The 22,634-nt window shown below is 47.9% G+C and overlaps 1 protein-coding gene across 8 annotated transcripts; it reads left to right on the top strand.

The window, feature by feature from the left end:
* The first annotated feature begins 1,416 nt into the window (after positions 1 to 1,416).
* DAZAP1 (DAZ associated protein 1) lies at positions 1,417 to 21,423 on the top strand. 8 transcript variants are annotated; one of them, XM_075611436.1, is made up of 13 exons: positions 1,417 to 1,602; positions 3,429 to 3,469; positions 9,294 to 9,460; positions 9,968 to 10,033; positions 10,205 to 10,318; positions 10,648 to 10,696; positions 15,249 to 15,331; positions 17,295 to 17,448; positions 17,881 to 17,910; positions 18,027 to 18,161; positions 18,355 to 18,516; positions 18,904 to 18,964; positions 20,293 to 20,430. In XM_075611436.1, exons 1-12 carry the CDS (start codon positions 1,574 to 1,576, stop codon positions 18,939 to 18,941), a joined length of 1,068 nt encoding a protein of 355 aa, XP_075467551.1. In that variant the 5' UTR covers positions 1,417 to 1,573; the 3' UTR covers positions 18,942 to 18,964; positions 20,293 to 20,430. The 8 variants fall into 8 exon arrangements, with proteins under 8 accessions (XP_075467551.1, XP_075467550.1, XP_075467549.1 ...); XM_075611435.1 differs by having other exon boundaries at positions 18,015 to 18,161; positions 20,296 to 20,426; XM_075611434.1 differs by having other exon boundaries at positions 1,418 to 1,602; positions 18,015 to 18,161.
* Positions 21,424 to 22,634: the final 1,211 nt, after the last annotated feature.

The raw sequence follows: 22,634 nt of genomic DNA, 5'->3' as shown, positions 1-22,634 counted from the left end.
CATGGGGCAGGGACTGTCTGCAAAATGTCTCCGTAAAGCGCTACGTAAAACTAGCAGCGCTATACAAGAACAAACAATAATAACAATAACAGGGTGGGGAAAGATAGGCAAAAAAGACATACATTGTTACATATGTATTGGGGGGCTTGCGGAATTTGTATATGTATTGGGGGCCTTGGGGAATTTTTATATGGGTTGGAGTATTTTTGATATATATTGTGGAGGTTTTGTGTGTGTGTGTGGGGGGGGTTATATGTATTTTTTTATATATGTATTGGATAAGTGTTTTTTTTGTATGCTATTGGGGGGTGGGGGAGGTTGTATATATTTGGGGGGTGGGGATTTGTTTTGTATGTATTTAGGGGTGGAAAGTTTTTTGGTATATATCTTGTGGGGGGAATTGTGTGAGGGCAGGGAGGGAATGAGTGAGCGTGGGGTAATTGACGGAGGGAAGGGAGAGAAGGGGTGAGTGAGGAAAAGAGGGAGTAAGAGTGAGATTCAGGGGAGAGAAATACATGCGAGGAGTGAGAGGGGGTGAGATGGAAGGGAGAGAAATACATGGGAAGAGGGGGGGAAGAGAGCGGGCTCGTGAGGTGTGAAATGGGGGGACGGCTGGCAATACTGCCAACGCGGAGGGCGGCCCTACTTAAAGTTTGTCCTGGGCCCCAGGATTTCTGTTGGCGGCCCTGCCGGGAAATAGTGGTGTTGACGTGTTGCCTGCTCCCTTCCTGGTTCTCTGCAAGTCTCCGCCTCTACGTTCATCCGTCACCACGTAATACCTGCACAAGCGTCCCTATGCGTTTCGCTGTTTATAGCTTCATCAGGGAATGGTGGCTATACAGAACTACGTCTTACCTTATACCCACTAATATTGTGTTGATGAGAGAAGTAGGTACAAAAGGGAATTATTTCTGTATAGCCACCTCTCCCTGATGAAGATACAAACAGGGAAACACGTACGGATGCTTGGTGGCGCTGTGCAGGTATGATGTTGGATGAACAAAGAGGCAGAGGTGACTTGCGGAGAACCAGGATGGGAGTAGGCAAAAAACAGACACCATTTAAAACAGACGTCAACTGTCACTGATCTGCGGTCAGTCACTGTTTTTTATTTCTGTACAAACCCATGATTCTCACAGTCTGTAAAGTAAATAGTTCTGGGCTCAGTTGCTGGACCTTTTTCTGTCAGACCAACAGAGCTGGGGGCTTCCTGTTTTACTCCCACTGAGATACAGAGCTGATGTCATTAGAAACAGAATGAGGTAAAAAGGAAAAAATGTATTCCAGGTTTGTTAAACTATGACGTAAGAGATGGGTATAACAAGCAGAGTGACGCCACAACGCCACGTGCCGAGAGACGCCAAGCTGTGACCGAAACTACATTTCCCATCGTGCACTGCGGCCCTCGAGTGCGTAATGACGTTGAGCGCGAACCCCCTGCCTGGAAACCCCGTAGCCTCGCGCCTGTTACCGTTGGCCGAAGCGGGCGGCGCTGCGTAGATTCCGGGTGAGAGAAGCGGGTGGCAGGGACGAAAAACCAAGCATCGGCCGAGCAGCGACCGCCCGAATCACCATGAACAGCCTGGGCGGAGACGAGATTGGGTAAGAGTGGCGAGGAGAGCCCGGGGTGTGAGGCCTCTGGGGGTGGGGGTGGTCGAGAGGCCTGTGACCCGGGGGAGCGTGATGGGCCCGAGGCGGCATTATAAACATGATCAGAGAGGCCTGTGATTGGGGCAGGGAAGTGGTGAGAGGCCCGTGACTCGGGGGGAGCCCGAGAGACCCGTGATCAGGAGTGAGAGGCCGGGTGTTGGGGAGCGTTAGACGGTTCACCTCACCCGGCGGATGACTTGGGGCCTCAGTCTGGGTTCTATGAGGCTTCTTTTATGACCTGCAAACTGGCCCTGATATCATGCGCATTGTAGTGTACCTAGTGTGACCTTGTACCTCCTGCCCTCCAAAGTGTAAAAAACATAATATGAGCTCTAAAATGTGTATATGAACGTGCATCTGTTACTGGGTTCTTTATAATGTAAGATCCCGCTGATAACACCCCTCCCCCCTGGGTTTGTATGCGAGTGCGGCAGGCATATAGTCCCCATGCACACGGTGTCCGTTAAGGTCTATATGTGATGCCTGGTGTGATGTTTGGCCTGGGAACTGGTCTGACTGGTTCAGCCTTTGTCTAAGTAATGGCTCTTTACGGCACCTGCTTATTACTCCGATTGGGCGTGTCATTTAATCCCACGTAGAGAAGGCCCCCGAGATGAGTACTTTGCAGGGACATTTTAAAAGCAATAAGAGGCCTAGAATCTGTAGTTCAGTGTAACAATGTCGTATTTATCAGGATTAGTACCTTCACATATGTAGAACTGATTGTACGTTTCTTCGAGTGGGACCTAATTAGCTATTCTTTTATGGTTTTAATTTGTATGTATATTATGCTTTGTGCTACCCACCATATTGTACTATGTTGCAGAATTGGTGCCAAAATGTAGAAAAAGTTCGGGCACTTACAGGACTTGAAAAAAAAAAAGCAAAATAGTCATGTATTTAACGTTTTGACTTGTACATAAGGCTTTCTCAAGCATTTTGTTTAAGTCGAAAAGTTGGTTAAATAAATGATTATTTTGCATTTTTTTCCTCAAAGTCTTGTGGATGCCTGAATTTTCCTACTTTTTGACTATCTAATTCAGTTTCAGGTACACCCGGGAAAGGTATTCTGATATATCTATATCACACTCACTCCTAGCAGCTGCTTCGCACCTTTTTGTGTCCCGGCCCTGTATCGTGCATGCCTGGGGTGAGGAGCAGCTGGAATCTGTGGCATTGTTAGCGCTGCATGTAGGTTTCTGGTCCTGAATTTTAGTTTCGTCCTAAATTGGTGTCTCCCCACTTGTGACTTCTCTAGTTTCACTCTATATTGGCTTGCAGGATTTCACAGCTCCTAAGAAACGGCACGAGTGGTTTTGCAATAATTGGCTGTAAATCTCAATGTTCTTTGTAGCGTAAAGGTAAAAGTGCTTTATTAACTGCTCCTAAAAGATTGAGGTCACCTGAAGGTTGTCTCATCTATATGCGGTTGAATAAATCCCATGTGATTGTCACACAGCGCGGTAACTGGTCCATATGAATCGGCTGCAGGGTGACTTGATGTTTGTAAATATGTTTAGTGTTTTCTGGAATAGGATCCATAGCCTTCAGGTGAAAGACCCAGCATTGAAAGTTTTTTTTTTATACTTCCTTTAGGCATTTCTCGTTTGGAGATTTTATCTGTCTTTATTTTCTGAAAGGAGTCATCATGTTTTCCCGAGGTCTCTATGAGGGCCTTTCAAAATTCAATTTAATACTTGAGAGATCTCAGGCCCCCCAACAGGGAGTGAGAGCAGCTATGGTTTTCTTGCACATTTAACACTGTTTCTCTTTTACAGAAAGCTCTTTGTTGGAGGCCTTGACTGGAGTACAACGCAGGGTGAGTTGCTTGTACTGTAAATTTCCTGGCAGAGTCCTTTAACCCTGAGGTTTTTGTGTTGATGCTCCCTCTTAAGTGTTTTAGAGCAGCTCTGAGTATTGTCCCTCTCGATGCAGAGGCATTTTATTACTCTCAGCCCGTGCATATATAAGGGTAATCATCTTTCTGTTTTTGCCTGAGACACTGTCCTCAATGTGTTGGGCACATCCGAGGAACGATCTGTTTCTTACTACATATAGCTATATCCAGTGCTTGACAAATCACCCAAAAATCTACTCGCCGAACCAAAAAATCTACTCGCCACCTAGTCCCGCCCCTAGTCCCGCCCCCAACCCCGCCCCCGCTTTAAAAAAAAATACATAAATAAAATAAATTGAATAAATTCCCGAATAAGAACATTCGTTTTTGACATAAGTTTATTTATTGTATTACATTATACTACAATTAGTCCTTGTTACGTGTGTGTGTATGTGTGTGTGTGTGTATGTGTGTGTGAGATTGAGTGTATGTGCGTATAAATGTCGGATCTAGAAAAAAAAGCCAGAAATGAATGACTAGTTTCCTGCACCCCTTAACCAGTGTCTGGATGCCCCCGCTTCACAATATTTAAAGCAGCAATCCCGCCTGGGATCTTACCTGATCCGCAGTCCCTCAATGTCCAGGTACCCTAATTCCCGCAATGTTTTACATTGGAGGGGATGTGTTTCCTACCTGTCTTCTGGCTTAGGGGGGGTTCCAATGTCTCCCGTGTGAAGCTTGAGTCAGATCTGGAAGAAAGCAGAATATAGGTTATTTCGGTGTAGTATAGGGCAGTTAAGATACACAGGGTAAATAAGATATCCAGATCCAGAGTGTGAGGCAGAGCGTCAGAGAGACAGAGAGACAGAGAGGGGAGAGAGACAGAGAGGGGAGAGAGACAGAGAGGGGAGAGAGACAGAGAGGGGAGAGAGACAGAGAGGGGAGAGAGACAGAGAGGGGAGAGAGACAGAGAGGGGAGAGAGACAGAGAGGGGAGAGAGACAGAGAGGGGAGAGAGACAGAGAGGGGAGAGAGACAGAGAGGGGAGGGAGAGAGACAGAGAGGGGACAGAGGGGACAGAGACAGAGAGGGGACAGAGGCAGAGAGGGGACAGAGGCAGAGAGGGGACAGAGGCAGAGAGGGGACAGAGGCAGAGAGGGGACAGAGGCAGAGAGGGGACAGAGGCAGAGAGGGGACAGAGGCAGAGAGGGGACAGAGGCAGAGAGGGGACAGAGGCAGAGAGGGGACAGAGGCAGAGAGGGGACAGAGGCAGAGAGGGGACAGAGGCAGAGAGGGGACAGAGGCAGAGAGGGGACAGAGGCAGAGAGGGGACAGAGGCAGAGAGGGGACAGAGGCAGAGAGGGGACAGAGGCAGAGAGGGGACAGAGGCAGAGAGGGGAGAGAGAGAGACAGAGAGGGGGGAGAGAGAGAGACAGAGAGGGGGGAGAGAGAGAGACAGAGAGGGGGGAGAGAGAGAGACAGAGAGGGGGGAGAGAGAGAGACAGAGAGGGGGGAGAGAGAGAGACAGAGAGGGGGGAGAGAGAGAGACAGAGAGGGGGGAGAGAGAGAGACAGAGAGGGGGGAGAGAGAGAGACAGAGAGGGGGGAGAGAGAGAGACAGAGAGGGGGGAGAGAGAGAGACAGAGAGGGGGGAGAGAGAGAGACAGAGAGGGGGGAGAGAGAGAGACAGAGAGGGGGGAGAGAGAGAGACAGAGAGGGGGGAGAGAGAGAGACAGAGAGGGGGGAGAGAGAGAGACAGAGAGGGGGGAGAGAGAGAGACAGAGAGGGGGGAGAGAGAGAGACAGAGAGGGGGGAGAGAGAGAGACAGAGAGGGGGGAGAGAGAGAGACAGAGAGGGGGGAGAGAGAGAGACAGAGAGGGGGGAGAGAGAGAGACAGAGAGGGGGGAGAGAGAGAGACAGAGAGGGGGGAGAGAGAGAGACAGAGAGGGGGGAGAGAGAGAGACAGAGAGGGGGGAGAGAGAGAGACAGAGAGGGGGGAGAGAGAGAGACAGAGAGGGGGGGGAGAGAGAGAGACAGAGAGGGGGGGGAGAGAGAGAGACAGAGAGGGGGGGGAGAGAGAGAGACAGAGAGGGGGGGGAGAGAGAGAGACAGAGAGGGGGGGGAGAGAGAGAGACAGAGAGGGGGGGGAGAGAGAGAGACAGAGAGGGGGGGGAGAGAGAGAGACAGAGAGGGGGGGGAGAGAGAGAGACAGAGAGGGGGGGGAGAGAGAGAGACAGAGAGGGGGGGGAGAGAGAGAGACAGAGAGGGGGGGGAGAGAGAGAGACAGAGAGGGGGGGGAGAGAGAGAGACAGAGAGGGGGGGGAGAGAGAGAGACAGAGAGGGGGGGGGAGAGAGAGAGACAGAGAGGGGGGGGAGAGAGAGAGACAGAGAGGGGGGGGAGAGAGAGAGACAGAGAGGGGGGGGAGAGAGAGAGACAGAGAGGGGGGGGAGAGAGAGAGACAGAGAGGGGGGGGAGAGAGAGAGACAGAGAGGGGGGGGAGAGAGAGAGACAGAGAGGGGGGGGAGAGAGAGAGACAGAGAGGGGGGGGAGAGAGAGAGACAGAGAGGGGGGGGAGAGAGAGAGACAGAGAGGGGGGGGAGAGAGAGAGACAGAGAGGGGGGGGAGAGAGAGAGACAGAGAGGGGGGGGAGAGAGAGAGACAGAGAGGGGGGGGAGAGAGAGAGACAGAGAGGGGGGGGAGAGAGAGAGACAGAGAGGGGGGGGAGAGAGAGAGACAGAGAGGGGGGGGAGAGAGAGAGACAGAGAGGGGGGGGAGAGAGAGAGACAGAGAGGGGGGGGAGAGAGAGAGACAGAGAGGGGGGGGAGAGAGAGAGACAGAGAGGGGGGGGAGAGAGAGACAGAGAGGGGGGGGAGAGAGAGACAGAGAGGGGGAGAGAGAGAGACAGAGAGGGGGAGAGAGAGAGACAGAGAGGGGGAGAGAGAGAGACAGAGAGGGGGAGAGAGAGAGACAGAGAGGGGGAGAGAGAGACAGAGAGGGGAGAGAGAGAGACAGAGAGGGGAGAGACAGAGACAGAGAGGGGAGAGAGAGAGACAGAGAGGGGAGAGAGAGAGACAGAGAGGGGAGAGAGAGAGACAGAGAGGGGAGAGAGAGAGACAGAGAGGGGAGAGAGAGAGACAGAGAGGGGAGAGAGAGAGACAGAGAGGGGAGAGAGAGAGACAGAGAGGGGAGAGAGAGAGACAGAGAGGGGAGAGAGAGAGACAGAGAGGGGAGAGAGAGAGACAGAGAGGGGAGAGAGAGAGACAGAGAGGGGAGAGAGAGAGACAGAGAGGGGAGAGAGAGAGACAGAGAGGGGAGAGAGAGAGACAGAGAGGGGAGAGAGAGAGACAGAGAGGGGAGAGAGAGAGACAGAGAGGGGAGAGAGAGAGACAGAGAGGGGAGAGAGAGAGACAGAGAGGGGAGAGAGAGAGACAGAGAGGGGAGAGAGAGAGACAGAGAGGGGAGAGAGAGAGACAGAGAGGGGAGAGAGAGAGACAGAGAGGGGAGAGAGAGAGACAGAGAGGGGAGAGAGAGAGACAGAGAGGGGAGAGAGAGAGACAGAGAGGGGAGAGAGAGAGACAGAGAGGGGAGAGAGAGAGACAGAGAGGGGAGAGAGAGAGACAGAGAGGGGAGAGAGAGAGACAGAGAGGGGAGAGAGAGAGACAGAGAGGGGAGAGAGAGAGACAGAGAGGGGAGAGAGAGAGACAGAGAGGGGAGAGAGAGAGACAGAGAGGGGGTGGAGAGACGGGGGTAACTGACTGACGGGGGGGGGGGTAACTGACTGGGGGGGGTAACTGACTGACTGGGTGGGTGGGAGGGGTGGGATGACTGACTGGGTGGGGGGGGGGGGCGGGGGATGACTGACTTTTGACTGACGGGGGTGGGATGACTGACGGGGTGGGTTGACTGACGGGGTGGGGGGGTGGGATGGCTGACCGTATGGCTGACGGGGTGGGGGGGGTGGGATGACTGACTGGGTGACTTTGACTGACTGGGTGACTGACTGGGTGGGGGGTGGGGTGACTGACTGGGGGGTTACCTCTGGTGTCCTGCACACACACATTCTCTCTCATACCCATACACACACACACACAAAATCTCTCTCTCCCATACACACATATTCACACACACACACACACACACACACACACACACACACACACACACACACACACACACACACACACACACACACACACACACACACACACACACACACACACACACACACACACACACACACACACACACACACACACACACTCAATCTCTCTCTCATACCCATACACACACACGGGAAGGGACGTGCACCGGAGGGGAGAAACACCCCGCTACTTCCTCCCGCCCCGCGCGAGCAACGGGAGCACCGAGGGGAGAGAATCACCGGCAACTGCAACATCTGCAGACCCGCGCTGGCAGCGGGAACACCGGAGGGGGGGTGGGGCGAGAAACACCCCGGCCACTACGTGACCCGCGCTGGCAGCGGGAACACCGGAGGGGGGGTGGGCGAGAAACACCCCGGCCACTACGTGACCCGCGCTGGCAGCGGGAACACCGGAGGGGGGGTGGGCGAGAAACACCCCGGCCACTACGTGACCCGCGCGGGCAGGGGGAACACCGGAGGGGGGGTGGGCGAGAAACACCCCGGCCACTACGTGACCCGCGCTGGCAGCGGGAACACCGGAGGGGGGGTGGGCGAGAAACACCCCGGCCACTACGTGACCCGCGCGGGCAGCGGGAACACCGGAGGGGGGGTGGGCGAGAAACACCCCGGCCACTACGTGACCCGCGCGGGCAGCGGGAACACCCCGGCCACTACATGACTGGCGCGGGCAGGGTGAACACCGGAGGGGGGGGGGGCGAGAAACACCCCGGCCACTACGTGACCCGCGCGGGCAGCGGGAACACCGGAGGGGGGGGGGGGGGCGAGAAACACCCCGGACAGTACAGTATGTGACCCGCGCGGACCGGAGGGGGGGGAGGGAAAACCCCCGGCTTTTACAGTATGTTCCGACCCGTGCGGGCAGTGGGAGCACTGGAGAGAGGGGGAAGGATGTACAGTATCAGTGTCTATAGTATATAAATATTTAAAGTGCATTAAATTCCCCCCACCTGAAGAATCTGTCCAAACTCCTCCATGACCGGATCAGTAAATTGTAAATTATAGGAGCTGACACAATTATACAGGATATGAGGAGGAGGAGGAGGAGCAGCAGCAGACACGCACGCACTCAACCCCCTCCCCCCCATTACTTACCCGTGCAGAAAGGGCGGTTTGAAGTCCTGGCAACTCCATCCCACGTCACAGCCAATCAACTACGAATTTTTTTTTTTTACGAACAGGGGATTTTTTTTTTGCAGAGCAGGGGAAAGGTTACTGGCCACAAGCCAATATCCGATCGCAGCTGGCGAGTTGGCGACCGGGTTTGTCGAGCACTGGCTATATCTTCTGACCATGAAAGTTGTCTTTATGCGTGTACATGTGTCTCATAATCGTAAAATCTGGTATTTCTGCATCAGAGTAGGGTTGAGGAGAATTCATGTGCATTGAACTCGAGCATAGCAGTGATTGCCAGTTCTCAGTTCTGCCTCCAATGCTGTTCTCCTGCAGACGCAGTCTGTCAATATAATGCAATACTCCTTGGGATAAAAATATTCCTTCCTGTTCATTTGAAGAGCAATTTTACTCCATAGAAAAAGCTGCAATGCAACCTCTGTTCAGCACACGATGGCAGCCATCTCCCTATGAGCCTGAGATCAGTGATTGCCTGTACTTACTCCCTGTCCTTTTTTTCTCCTATTTTATACAGAAACCCTGCGCAGTTATTTCTCTCAGTATGGGGAAGTTGTAGACTGCGTGATAATGAAAGATAAAACCACAAATCAGTCGAGAGGCTTTGGGTTTGTCAAATTTAAAGATCCCAACTGTGTAGGAACAGTCCTGGCCAGCAAGCCGCACACGCTGGACGGACGGAATGTAAGTATCTATCTGCTACTTGCTGTATTTGTGGAAGTAACCCATAAACAATTTACTGTTACGGCTCACGCTGTACACTAAATCAGTGCCAACTGGGAGATTTTCGGGGGGGGGGGGGGGGGTGTTATGGGAGGCGCTTACAGAGGCCCTATGCTCTTCCCCAAAGCATTTAAATTAAATGCCATGCAAGGCATATGTAAGTTCCCTCCCTAAGATGGCTTAGGGTGGCAACGCAGCGTCAAATGCTGTTGTGGGGTCACGTGGCATCATTTGACGCCGGAGACAAGGTAAGGGAGGGGGGCGCAGGGGAAAACGTTTGCGCACCCCTGAACTAAATCATATCTCTTGTGTCCGTCTATACAGGAGGTTTTTGTTTAGTCAAAATAAATTAATATTTTAGACATTACAGCTTGTGACATTACCGAAAAACACACTTTCACTGCTGGGGAGGGTTTATATAATCAGCAGATCCCAGACTAACAGTACAGCGGCTTTTTTTTTTTACAGATTGATCCAAAGCCGTGTACCCCACGAGGAATGCAGCCTGAGAAATCCCGGCCAAGGGAAGGCTGGGTAAGAAGGGGCGGCTGAGTGCAAGTGGGGTGGAGGGATGCATGTGGGAGAGTTACACGTGGCACAGTGGGGTTGGTAGTTGCGTTACATGTGGCACGATGGGGGCGGTGTGCATGTGTACACAGCACGGGGATGGCACGAACTATTTAACATTTATTTTCATTTTTACAGCAACAAAAAGGAACCAAAACTGAAAGTAATAAATCTAATAAGATATTTGTGGGTGGAATCCCGCACAACTGCGGGGAGACTGAACTGAGAGAGTACTTCAAGCGATTTGGAGTGGTAAGTCCTGTGTCCAGCAGTGTCCCCTCATCTGCCTGCTGTTTTATATTTAAACATTGTTGCTGTTCCTGGTTTATTTCTTATATGGCTACTTCTGTGTGTGACAGTTTAGATAAATGTGTCCTTGTCATTGCTGTGATTCTGGGGATGTTTGCAGCCTCTGCTGGTGCAGTCATTGAACTGTGTGTGTCAGTTGAATCTCATGTGTAAGCTGTCGCTGTGCAGTGCTCCATGCGGTAGGGCACTTTTCTTTACATTCCCCCTTTAGCCTGGAGGTGATTTGGTCTCCGTTTTCAGGAATAGTCTGAATATCCTTTTTTGTTTTGCAGGTGACTGAAGTGGTCATGATTTATGATGCAGAGAAGCAGAGGCCCAGAGGTAAACAAAAACTGATTCAGTCTGCTGTTAAATTCCGATCACTTTCTGTATTCAGATGGCAAACGATTTTACAAGTAACGGAAAGCGCAGTACGTCACCCTGTCTGCACATTACATGGGGTATATCCCCTGTTCCATTCTGCTACAATCAGCCGGAGAGGTTTTAGGGTTCTTAACAAATTGACAGCATTTGTAAATTGAGCCTCAGTGCTTGTAGGTATCTGGTTGTTAAAGTACAGCTTGTTTTGTAAGTGAGTTTTAAAAAAAAGGAGAGTTGGCGTTTTTGTTTCTCATGTGTTTTTTAAGTGTGTGGTTGGGTTGAGCTGAGAAATCCCCCTTCTCTAGTCTATCCTTGTTTGGCTCAGATTGGTCTGGGTGCTATGTATGTATATATATCTTCCAAGCACATCTGAGGGATCTCACTCTGCGTGTAAGCATCAGGGTGTTCCAAGTGCAGCTGGTTTTGTAAAGGAGTTGGAATCCAACAGAAGTTTAAACACAGATGCAGTTACACGCACAACATCTTCAATAGCCTTTACATCTGCTACAATGTTTGTCGTACAGTTCAATAGATGTAAGGCAGTAGTTTTCCACAAATTATTCTGCAAATCCAGGTATTGTCCCATCTCTTTGCGGAAGAAAGTGTTTTTTGTATATGGTATTGTCTTGCACTACCTGAGAGGCAACCACTGCCCGAGGCTTCCCAGGAGGGTGACGGTTGCCTGGACTACTGTTGGCTCTAGAGGGTGAGGGTTGTAGCTCGCAGGCACATCCCACAATCTGTGCTACTGCACAACTTCTATGGAGATTTATATCAAGTTAAAAGGAGGCTAAGCAAATATTTGCAAAGGCTTATGCAGAAGAGGAAAACATCCCAGTCAGTAAATAAGGTTTTGGTAAATAAGGGAAAAGAAAAAAAATAATTGGGGGGGGATGTAAGGCGATGAGGGAACACATCTAGGAATCCGGAATATACAGTACGGTAAATGGAGAGGAAGTGGACACCAGTCCATTCACAGATGAGAAGGTCCTAATGGAACTCGGGAAAGTGGATATGTTATTAGGGCCAGACTAGATACATCAAAGGCTGTTTAAAGAGCTAAGGGGAGTGCTGGCAACACCATTAAACGCACTATTAACCATTATTAGCAGGTGTAATTCCAGGTGAAGAAGCGTTCGCATAGTCCCACTTCAGAAAAGTATATGTAGGGAAGAGACCGAATACTATGGGCAAGTAATTTAAATACTGCTGAAAGAGACTTGTTGAACATCTTGCATCCAACTTGCATGATTCCAGGCAGCATGGATTTACTGAGGAGAGGTCATGTCCAACAGACTAGTTGTTTGTTTTTTTTCTGATTGAGAATAGATTAGTGTGGGGCAGTACTTTTTTTTATTTAGATTTTAGTTAGGTCTTTGCCATTGTCCCATATAGAAGATTGGTAATCAAGTTACAATGCTTGGGATTGGATTGCAATGTGGTTAAATGGATTATACATTGAAGAACAAATTAGTATATTCAGAGGCGGTGAAGGTGACCAGTGGAGTACCTTTGGTTCTGTACTGGTACCAGTGCTTTTTAATCTCTTTATTAGTCAAGTTACAAATGGACTTGAAGAGAAAGTATGCTTTTTTTTGGAGATAACACATCTACAACGGTTAACACTCCAGGGGGGTAAAGAAAACGATCAATTATTTGGGTAGCGTGGCAGCTTCAATTTAATTCCAAAGAGTGCAAAATCAGGTCCTTGGGTCGCAAAAATCCAAAGGCAGAATCCAGGAATAATGGTGCCAATAATGTCAACTATTATGAAGGAAATGGTTGTGACTTAAAAGTAGACAAGTAATGTAACAAATCAAAAGGGGAAGCCATCAGGAAGCTAGGTTATATAGGGAGAAGTATTAGCAGCAGAGAGAGAGAGTGATGCCACTTTGTAGATCATTGGTAAGACCTCACCTAGAGTAGCGTTCAGCTCAGGCCTGGAAACCACATCTCCAGAAAGACCCACACTAGAAATGATAGCCATTCTTTTTGCAAAACTGGTGCATGGTCTACATCAGGGGTGAGCAACTCCAGTCCTCAAGGGCCACCAACAAGTCTGGTTTTAAGGATATCCCTTCAGCACAGGTTGCTCAATCAGTGGCTGTCATTGACTGAGCCACCTGTACTGAAGCAGGGATGTCCTTAAAACCTGACCTTTTGGTGGGTCTTGAGGACTGGAGTTGGTCACTCCTGGTCTACATCATAACATTTGGTAGAAAAGACTTGACCTTAATATGTACAGCTTGGAGGAGAGAGGGGTAGATATGATTTTGAAACGTTCAACTATTTGAATGATTCTAAGTACTATACGAAAACATAATTCAGAGAAGTGCTATAACAAGGTTATGTTCAGGGGACTTAATTGTGGAACGGGTGGTAGATTCATAGAATGCCCTCCCAACAGAGGTAGCCTAGGCCAATATAGTAAGGTCATTCAAAAATGCTTGGCATAGACATAAGGCCATCCTAAATATAAAAGAAAGTCCATGATTAAATGGGGTCTGAGGTTTTACAGCAGATAGGAAAATGGGCAGACTAAGTGGGCCAACTGGCATCATATTCTGTCTCTGAACTGGAAATCAGAAATTTACTTCCAAAAACATTTTGCAGGATACATTTCAGTTCATTTACAAACTGAGTTCTGTGCCTCAGATGTCTTGCCAGTTTTCACAATACATATATATGTTTTGCTGCCATCTCTGCTTTTCCTCAGCACTTTGTTCTCACGTGTAACGATCTGCTCGGCCCCAGGGTTTTGCTCTTTTGTATGGAGGATTCTTGAGATTGCCATGGCACCACTAAGAATCATGGATCCTCTCCATTATGTGCACAAAAGATAGTGTGAGCTGCCTTTTATTGTCTCCCCATTGTTCTATAATTCAGTCATCTCCCAAGCTCTGAGCACATGCTGGGTGCTAGGCACAGAACATCCATTGCATGTTTCGTACATGCTGTAAAAATTGTTTGCCATCTGAATGTCCTAATTATTCACCTACTCGTTAAGATACACATACATGATAGATTGCTCCTTATGTTTTAAGCTCTTAAGTCGTAGTTTGTTTTCCATGTTCCATAGTGATCTATTTAAGTTACAGTAAAGTATTGTTAAGTAAGTTATTTTTGTTTTGTTTGACTGTGATTAATGGTATCTCTCTAGCTCTCTCTTCTCTAGGTGTTTAAGCTCTATCACTCAGGTACAGGCCAGTTCCAGAGTTAGACCAGGGGTGGGCTTTGCCTTTGGGGTGTAAACGAAGTTTCAATGCTTTTATTCTCCTGTCTCCGTTTAATTTTTTTTCAGCACACTCGCACTCCAAGAACATTCTCCCGGGTGCTTTAGCAGATTTAAAACTTAGTGTTAGTGCTGCCTTAGGATTCAGTACCTAGAAAGGTGCATTAGGATAGCGTTCATGTCTTGCGATCCAGGGCTCCAAGATTAGACTAACCTCACTCTTCCTTCCTCAGAGCAGTAATAGTCGTGGTATCCAGGACAGACATAAACCGAGCTTATAGTGCAGATATGAATATTCATTATTGTCCCAACTTTACACTGATGGCAGGCACACGTGCTAGCTTATAGCAGAGCTTTACTTTGTTCCCGCTAGTTGTATCAGGGTCTTTCCTGGGTGGGAGGTCACTAGCAGACAGGAAATAATCTGTCTGTGTCTCTGTTGGCCTTTTCATAGTTAGGCCTGATCCTTTGATGCATCTGGACCCTGCAGATAACCCTAGTAAGGATGGTTATTGCAGGTTATCCAATGCAGTCACTTCTTAACACAATATACTGTTACAAAACAATACTGTCTCTTGGATTTATTTTGTTAACACCTCTGAAACTTCGTTTACACTTCATTATTTCATGTGTGGGAAATGCAAACCTCTCTCTCCTTTTTTGAGTATTATTTCCTTGATGTCTTTTGCTCTTGCTGCTGACAGCAGGTTTTGTCCTGCTGGACTTCACCTTGGCCTGTATCTTTGTGTATTCATCTAGCTTTCTCTCCACAACAGACTCTTTGGGCTTCCCCAACTATGTTGGAAAAGCTTTGAGAGTACTTAGCTGTTATAGATATTGTATTTCTGTTTAACGCTTTAGAGCAATATATGGCTGCTGTCAGCACTAGCTGCAAAGCAAAATGCTGACAAAGGGGGAGGCAGCAGCACTCGGCAAAGCGACTGCAGCTTACACTTTCCTCACTGGTCTCAGTGGGGTTAAAATCATAAGCAATGTCTAGTATTTTCTGCTGAATCTATGCGTTTCTGCAGTTTCGTAGCTCACTCTTTGCATTGGGAGCTTTAATCCTTCCCATGACTGAAATCATTAATTGCACCTCACACATCTTTATCCCACCAAAACTGTCCAGTCACACACACCAGTCAGCTTTGTCTGAGTTTGGTGCAGTCGCTGCTGTCTGGACCTCGCTGCCGAGCTCTTCGTTCTGCTCTAATACTGTTCATCATCCTGTTTTGTGTCACAACACCCTGCTACCTTGATTCACTCTTCGTCGTTGGCTAGGTTTTGGATTTATAACTTTCGAGGACGACCATTCAGTGGACCAGGCTGTCAACATGCATTTTCACGACATCATGGGCAAAAAAGTGTGTAGTTGTAGTTTTATTTTACCTTAAGATGGAACCAAATCTTGGGCAGCTGTCAATGTCCCTGGTGAGTAACGACAGGCTTGGGAGGGGCGAGTCGGGTGCATAAGCGGGGACTTTTAATGAGCCTGAGTGGTACAGAGTGGGCTCCTGTGGGAGAGTGCTCTGTAAGTAGCCAGTAACAGACCCTCCGCTCCCCCTGCAGTATAGCTGTGGTTTGTATGTCACAGTCCCAGGGAATTCCTTCTGTCACCCCCAAGGACATCTCTGCTGCCTGAGGTTTGGTTTGATACCACTCCTTCTGATGTGATGTGTGGATCAAATTATTATTATTCTAAACTGGGGGGTGCGAGGGGAGATCTGGCGGCAGAATTACCCATGATTACAAAACATGTCTAAACTTTGAGGAAGACATCAGGAAGGACTGGTTGTTATTGTTTCATTATTGGGTCACTTACTGTGAATCTTTGGTATAAAGCCATGTTCTCAGAAGTTTAACTATTCTGCAGTAAAGTGATCTGTTCATACTGTGTTGTCAGGTCTTTGAGCGGTAGCTGTGTTGCACACCTCTCTCCTTGGGGAAGCCCTGTTCTATAAACTACTAAGGAGAAGTCAGCTGGGAATAGAATTCCCAGAGAAGGCTTCCCCAGGAGGAGAAGTTGCCACGGTAACTGGCCTGGGAGCCACTTATCCCAGTGTCCGTAGAGTGCTCAGGTGTTCACATGTCACAAGCTGCCATTAATATCCTCTGTACTTTCCATATCTAACACACCGGTTCCAATTAGTTTACCTTCCCATCCTGATCACACACTTCAGGACCAAATTATCTAGTTCATTTCTGGTTTGGGCAGTGTTTTAAGTAAATGTTATTTTTGCAGGGACTCTTAAATGGCTCTTTAAATTTTTTTTTATTTTTTATTAATGTATACAGTATTGGCAACTTGGCACTGAAATATATCTTAGAATAGAGTAGAACAGATACATGGTAGTGGAAGCTGAGCCAAAAATCAGATCTGTTTTTTTTGTTTTGTTTAATAACTCGTCTATATGATTTGAATAAAGTCAACCCCTCCAGTTTATTTTTAGTGTCTTGAGGCCCAAGTGTATTATGATAGCAGCCAGTAGATAAAAAGTGAGGAGCAGCAGGGAAATCTTTGAACTCCTCTGTGGATACATAGACATGAACTGAAACTGCGGTGAAGGCAGGGAGGGGTGGGAGGAGGGTGGAGGGAGTATGTTAGTTTGGTTTGACTTAACAACACAGTATGAAAAAAAATGCTTCCTATTGACGAAACTGTCCATTTTGTATTACTTGCATGTTTTGTTTACTTTTTTTTGTTAGATATAATGTAAGATTCTCTTACCACATCCATTCCCTCTGACATAATTTGCGAGTTATTTAAATTGAGATTCTTAAATCGCTAGCCTGGGGAAGGTAAGTCGTTATCTTCCGTTAGATATTTGAATATGAAAGCCAATCACATCCTTCCCAGACAGTGATCATGGCCCTTCCTCCTGTGTGTTCCTCAGGTGTGAGCAGAGTCCAAGCGGCTGTCTCTGCAGACGGTACACGTTCCCCATATTTCACCTCTCCACTCATTTAGTGTGTAGCCCCGCCCCAGAGTTGAGACTATATTTACCCATCAAGAGGTGTCCTGCTACCCACGGAATGCTGAGCAGTCACGTGGAGGCAGCATGGGAAAGCGAACAATGCTGCTATAAGCTCCCGAGCAGACATGTTAAGCCCAAATCATCCACATATAGCCTAATGCTCTGTATCCGGCCACATATTGTACCCGACAAGCATTTAACTGACCTGCATATGGTCCTGTATTTAAATAATTAGACTTAAGTTATAAAGTGCTAAGTGTAGTCCTATGTGTCATTTGGGGTTTAACAGGAGGGGAGGGGGCAGGAACAGATGAGCCGCTCACTCAGCAGCTCCTGGCTTTTTTTTTTTTAGGTGGAAGTTAAGCGTGCAGAACCTCGTGATAGCAAAAGCCAATCTTCGGGCCCTCTAGGATCCAGCCAATGGGGAGGCAGATCCATGCAGAACGCAGCCAATGGATGGTCAGGACAGCCCACTCCCAACTGGCAGCAGAGCTACAGCCCGCAAGGTGAGACCAGCACAGAGCGAGAGCATTTACACAATTGGCCTGTCCTGTGTCCCAGAAAAGGAAGGGCAGAATATCTGTTTCACATACAACTGTGATGCCTTTTATTGGACGAACGAGGCACTTGGCCATAAATGTGTGATGCGCAGGAGTTTCCTGGGCATCGCAGGAATCTTCTGCCTACTCTTCTGTACTATTAACATGTTAAAAGTCCAGTGAAGGGAGAGATTTGTGATGTCTGGAATTGTGTACAAAGTGCACTTTAAGAACTGTCGTGTTTTATGGGAAGATGCACCGACATCTTGATATTATGTGACTAGGTGTCTGCTGTAGCTGTATACTTTGCTAGTTCCATGGAAAGCAATCTCATATGGGGACTGTGGGCAGACTCATTTTATTTTTTTAACCCTGTGTTTATTGCTGTTTTTTCCTCAGGAATGTGGATGACAACAGGACAGCCAATTGGTAAGCATCTCACATTAGTTTGCAAGTTAAATGAGGTGCTCAACCCCTTTCACTCTGCAACTTTTCACTTCATTCTTCCACGTTTTTATCCGTTTACCTGACAGTCTTCTCCACAGGCGGGTATGGGCCTCCTGCAAGCCGGGGTGCTCCTCCACCTCCGCCCTTTACTTCATTCCTAGTGTCATCACCTCCAGGCGGGTTTCCCCAACAACAGGGCTTCCCACAGGGATACGCAACACCACCCCCATTTGGTGAGTGCTTCTACGTGTGAGCCATGTTCCCCCACCCCCCCCATGCCTTTGTGGGTGAGCTTCCCCCTCGTGTCTGCGGGCAAACAACTTCCCCTTGTGTCTGCGGGCGCTCCCTCCCCCCTCGTGTGTCTGTAAGCTCACAGCCCTCCCACCGTGACTACAATCCCTCTGTAACCTATACTGTGTATTGCAGGGTATAGCTATGTGCCGCCCCCTCCAGATCAGTACATCCAAGCTCCATCTGCCAACCCAGGAGCAGCGCCGCTGGCTTTCCCTCCACCTCCCCCAGGGCAGTCGGCTCAGGATCTGGGCAAACCCCTCAGCGGTCAGACGGACTTTCCCTTTAGCCAGTTTGGTAAGTGGTGTCGTCCTGTTCCAGCGTCTTTCTCAGGCGTAGGGGGCGGGATGCGAATCTCACGGAATGCGTTCTCCTGCAGATCTAGTGACTAGAGAGGCTGTGAGGGGAGACCAGATGAGCTGTAGTCTTCCAGCTGTTGTGCTGAGGTTGTGGTGGTGCTCTTGAGCCTTGCACGTTGCTGCTGCCCCCCTTAAACCCTGTATAACCCCACACACCCCAGACCCTGTGCTGTGCCATAAGATCAGAGCATACAGTTCCACGTCTGACCCTGCCGAGCAGCGAGCCTCCTGCCCTGCCTGGCTGGGTGGGGTAACAGGTGGGGTTTGTAGTGCATGCCTAACCCGTCCCACATAAAAAAAAGCCTGAAGAAATCACTCTTTCCAGGAAATGCCTGCTTTGTGAAATTGTCCGAGTGGATTTGATCTCTCTATGAAGGCCAAAAAAGGTAAGAGATGGTAGGTAGAATTAGATCATCCTTCCTAGCGCTTCCTGACACTGGAGGCCTGTGGTGAGCACGTGCATTTGGGGACCAACCCAAGCACCAATTGAAGTAATACAGAGAGGATTTGTGAGCATTTAAACGTTAGGAGTTTGTACCCAGAGTCCTGCGGGTTTGGATGTATGGATATTGGTATCCCCAGGGAACTCTGCCTCGTTTCCTGTTTAGATAGCTTGTAGCTCTGCGCTATGGGATCCCTGCTGTTTGCACAGGAAACTGTCAGCTAGATATGGGGATTCAGTAACTTTTGAACAAGGGGAGCCTCTCGTAAATCACAAGGAGAGCACAGAAACGAGGGATTCCTTTCTTAGTGGTAATTGGTGCCAGGAATGAGCTGCAATAAACTGCAGTGTGGAATAGTTTGGGTGGTTTGGGCAGTCATTCTCATTGCACAAGAGAGAAATTGTGACCTCTTCATCAGCCATCTCACTTTGGGGTGGAAATTCAGCATATGCTTCTTGTGGTCAGAGGATGATCTAATTACTATTTTTATTTTATTAAAGTGTTTCAAATTGTTGCTGTGTTTTGTGGCTCTCCAGCAGCCCATCCTGTGAACTGAAGGAAATGTGTGTAGGGATCTGTTTGCAGTGTTACCATGCCACGGGGGGAAGGAGCTTGTGCAGACTGACCGCTTCTTGTAGTAAAGTGCTGGGAAACATTAGTTTGTCTTGTATGTACAAGGGAATACCCAGACATGCATGCATTAGATCAGGGGTGGCCAACTCCAGTCCTCAAGGGCCACCACCAAGTCAAGTTTTAAGGATATCCCTGCTTCAGCACAGGTGGCTGTCATTGACTGGGCCATCTGTGCTGAAGCAAAGATATCCTGAAGACCTGTTGGTGGCCCTTGAGGACTGTAGTTGGCAACCAATGCATTCGATTTGTAACCTTGCAGGTTGAGATTTGATTTCCAATTGTCTGAAACTCCAGAAATTTCAGATCACTAGAAAATGAGAGGAAATGGATAAATCGCAAGCTCGAGTGTTCATAATAACATGGAGATATGGATATAAACGCACAACCCACTGTTCTCTTGGTTTGGGGTAGAAAGAAGGTCAGGGCAGATGAAGTGGGCATGTGTTACAGCTGGTGTTCACAAGGAGTCTTGTTTCCAGACTCTGCTGTTTCAGTGCCATACCGTCTTGCTTCCCCTCTCTAAAGATATTCCTTAATGTCTGGGTTCTTCATAGTTGCTCCTACTGTAGAGTTTATCTAAAGCTGTACAAAGTAGTCCGTCTCCAGGGTAGCTTTTAACCATGGCCATTTCTTTACAGCAGGTTATGGGCAGGACATGAGTGGGTTTGGACAGAGTTTCTCTGACCCCAACCAGCAGCCCTCTTACACGACAGGACCCTCCACACCAGCATCGGGAGGCCCACCCACCGGGGGAAGCGGCCTGGGACGAGGGCAGAATCACAACGTGCAAGGATTCCACCCCTACAGGCGCTAGCGCAAACATCAGGGAAACGTGTGCACAGTGGAGATGAGCCGACAGATCCACCTTTGAACTTGTGACAATCACCTGGTGAAGAAACATCCTGCTAAAGACTTGTGGGGATTCTAGGTTTGAAGGAGAAGCTGTGGGTGTTTGGACTACAGTTTTTAAATCTTTCTTTGACCCATCAGCACAAATAAAGCCAATGAGTCACTGGTTCCAAACAGGGTTTGAAAACGTCTGCAGCTTTAATCGGACACTTCAGGTTTATTGGTTCGTTTTTTGTTTTCCTTTTTGGGGGGAAATTTTTTCTGAGCCTTTGTTTTACCATATATTGTAAACTTTTATGTTCAAAGATAAAATATATACATTTACAGATTGTGAATTTTTTTAAAAAAAAAGAAAATTTTCTACTATGTATACAGGTTTATTTTTAATTTAATTGCAGGGTTTTCCGTGACACTGGTGGAGTTCAGATTATTTTAACTCCTAGCTTCTGAATAGTTTTTTTTTTTTATTTTATATTTTCTTTTTGGGGGATGGGGTGCGATCAGTCAGCATCTTGGAGTTACACCGTGACTTCCTACTGAGCGTAGTTTTTGCTTTTGTTACTTGACATGAGACTTGGGGGGGAGGAGGGTATTTATTAAATTATGACGGTGCCGATCAGGCCACGATCGCTCACTCCCTAATGAGTTCAGGGGGAGCGTACGTGACCTAGTGCCCCAATTGGCACTGTCACAATTTAACGAATAACCCTTCCAGTGAGAGCCTGTAATCTCCTCCAGGATCACCAACGCAAAGACTTGGTTTGTGCTCCGAGGCTTCCACATCCTCTCTGCAGATTTTCCGGGGTCATGGAGCTGTCTTTAGATGTAGATTCCCTCAGGCTGAAGGCGTGCTGTGCATTTTGCACTAACTGGTGAATACCTCCTGGTTTGAATAAACAAAAAATCCTTTTGGATTATAATGTGGCGCGTGTCTTTATTTCTGTGGCGTCTTCCCTTTTGTGGTGTGTAATTTAATGTTCAGGTTTTGGGAACACTGGATGTTTTGCAATTTTTCTATTTTCTGTGTTTCCTTTTGCTATTTTCTTTCCATGTTCGAAATCATAAAATCTGTTTGTCCATGTTTTCATGGTCGAAATCCTAATATGGTTTCCTCCAACAGGTATGATCTCAGAAGCCTCCTGTGTCAAAGTATAAACAGTAATCCCTCAGTAAACGGGAACAACATTTCACCCATGTCCTTAAGACATTTTTTTTTTTAAATGGCGTGTGGGCCGTGCACGTGCATGTTAAGTGAAACTTCTTTGTCTTTTGTCGCATTATTTGTATTTGTGATGGTGATGTTTTTTATTAAAAATCAAACACAATTTCATTGCCAAAACGCAAAGAAGTTTGTCTTGGGACGCGTGTTGCACTTCAATATTTATAATAACTGAAGTCTGTCTCCTCTCTCTCGGTCTGTCTCCTCTCTCTCGGTCTGTCTCCTCTCTCTCGGTCTGTCTCCTCTCTCTCGGTCTGTCTCTCTCTATTTATTTATAAAATGTTTTACCAGGAAGTAATACAATGAGATTTGCCTCTCGTTTTCAAGTATGTCCTGGGCATATTTAAGACAAAACATGGTTACAAATACAGTTACATAAATGAACAGGGTATACATTATATACAAGACATAGCATGCACAGAGATAATATATATTATGGGTTTATGAAACAGTTACAGACCAGATTAAAATGTGAGACTGCTTTAGTTTTGAAACAACTTAAACTGGTGGTGGATGTGAGAGTCTCCAGTAGGTTGTTCCAGTTTTGGGATGCACGGTAAGAGGAGGAATGGCCGGATACTTTTTTGAGCCTTGGGATCATGAACAGTCTTTTGCAGTCTGATCTCAGGTGATAAGTACTGCATGTGGTAGGGATGAGGAGCTTGTTCAGATACGGGGGTAGCTTGCCCAGAAAGTATTTGAAGGCAAGACAAGAGAGATGAACTTTGCTCCTAGACTCAAGTGATGACCAATCCAGTTCTTTGAGTATTTCGCAATTGTGTGTTGTAGTTGCATTGGAGAACAAAACGGCATATTGAATTGTAGAGAGTGTCAAGTTTGCTAAGGTGGGTTTGGGGTGCTGAGCCATATACTATGTCTCCATAGTCGATAATTGGCATTAGCATCTGCTGT

Source organism: Ascaphus truei, chromosome 8 (genome assembly GCF_040206685.1).
Source record: "Ascaphus truei isolate aAscTru1 chromosome 8, aAscTru1.hap1, whole genome shotgun sequence".
Lineage (NCBI taxonomy): Eukaryota > Metazoa > Chordata > Amphibia > Anura > Ascaphidae > Ascaphus > Ascaphus truei.
Note: the sequence above shows the minus strand (reverse complement) of the source record. Positions and strands in the feature narration are given on the sequence as shown.

Excerpts from the sequence above, each read along its gene's own strand:
- DAZAP1 (XM_075611429.1), top strand. The coding sequence starts at position 1,574 with ATGAACAGCCTGGGCGGAGACGAGATTGG. Across the intron at positions 1,603-3,428 it reads CTGGGCGGAGACGAGATTGG|AAAGCTCTTTGTTGGAGGCC; the intron begins GTAAGAGTGGCG and ends TCTCTTTTACAG. Across the intron at positions 10,034-10,204 it reads CCCGGCCAAGGGAAGGCTGG|CAACAAAAAGGAACCAAAAC; the intron begins GTAAGAAGGGGC and ends TCATTTTTACAG.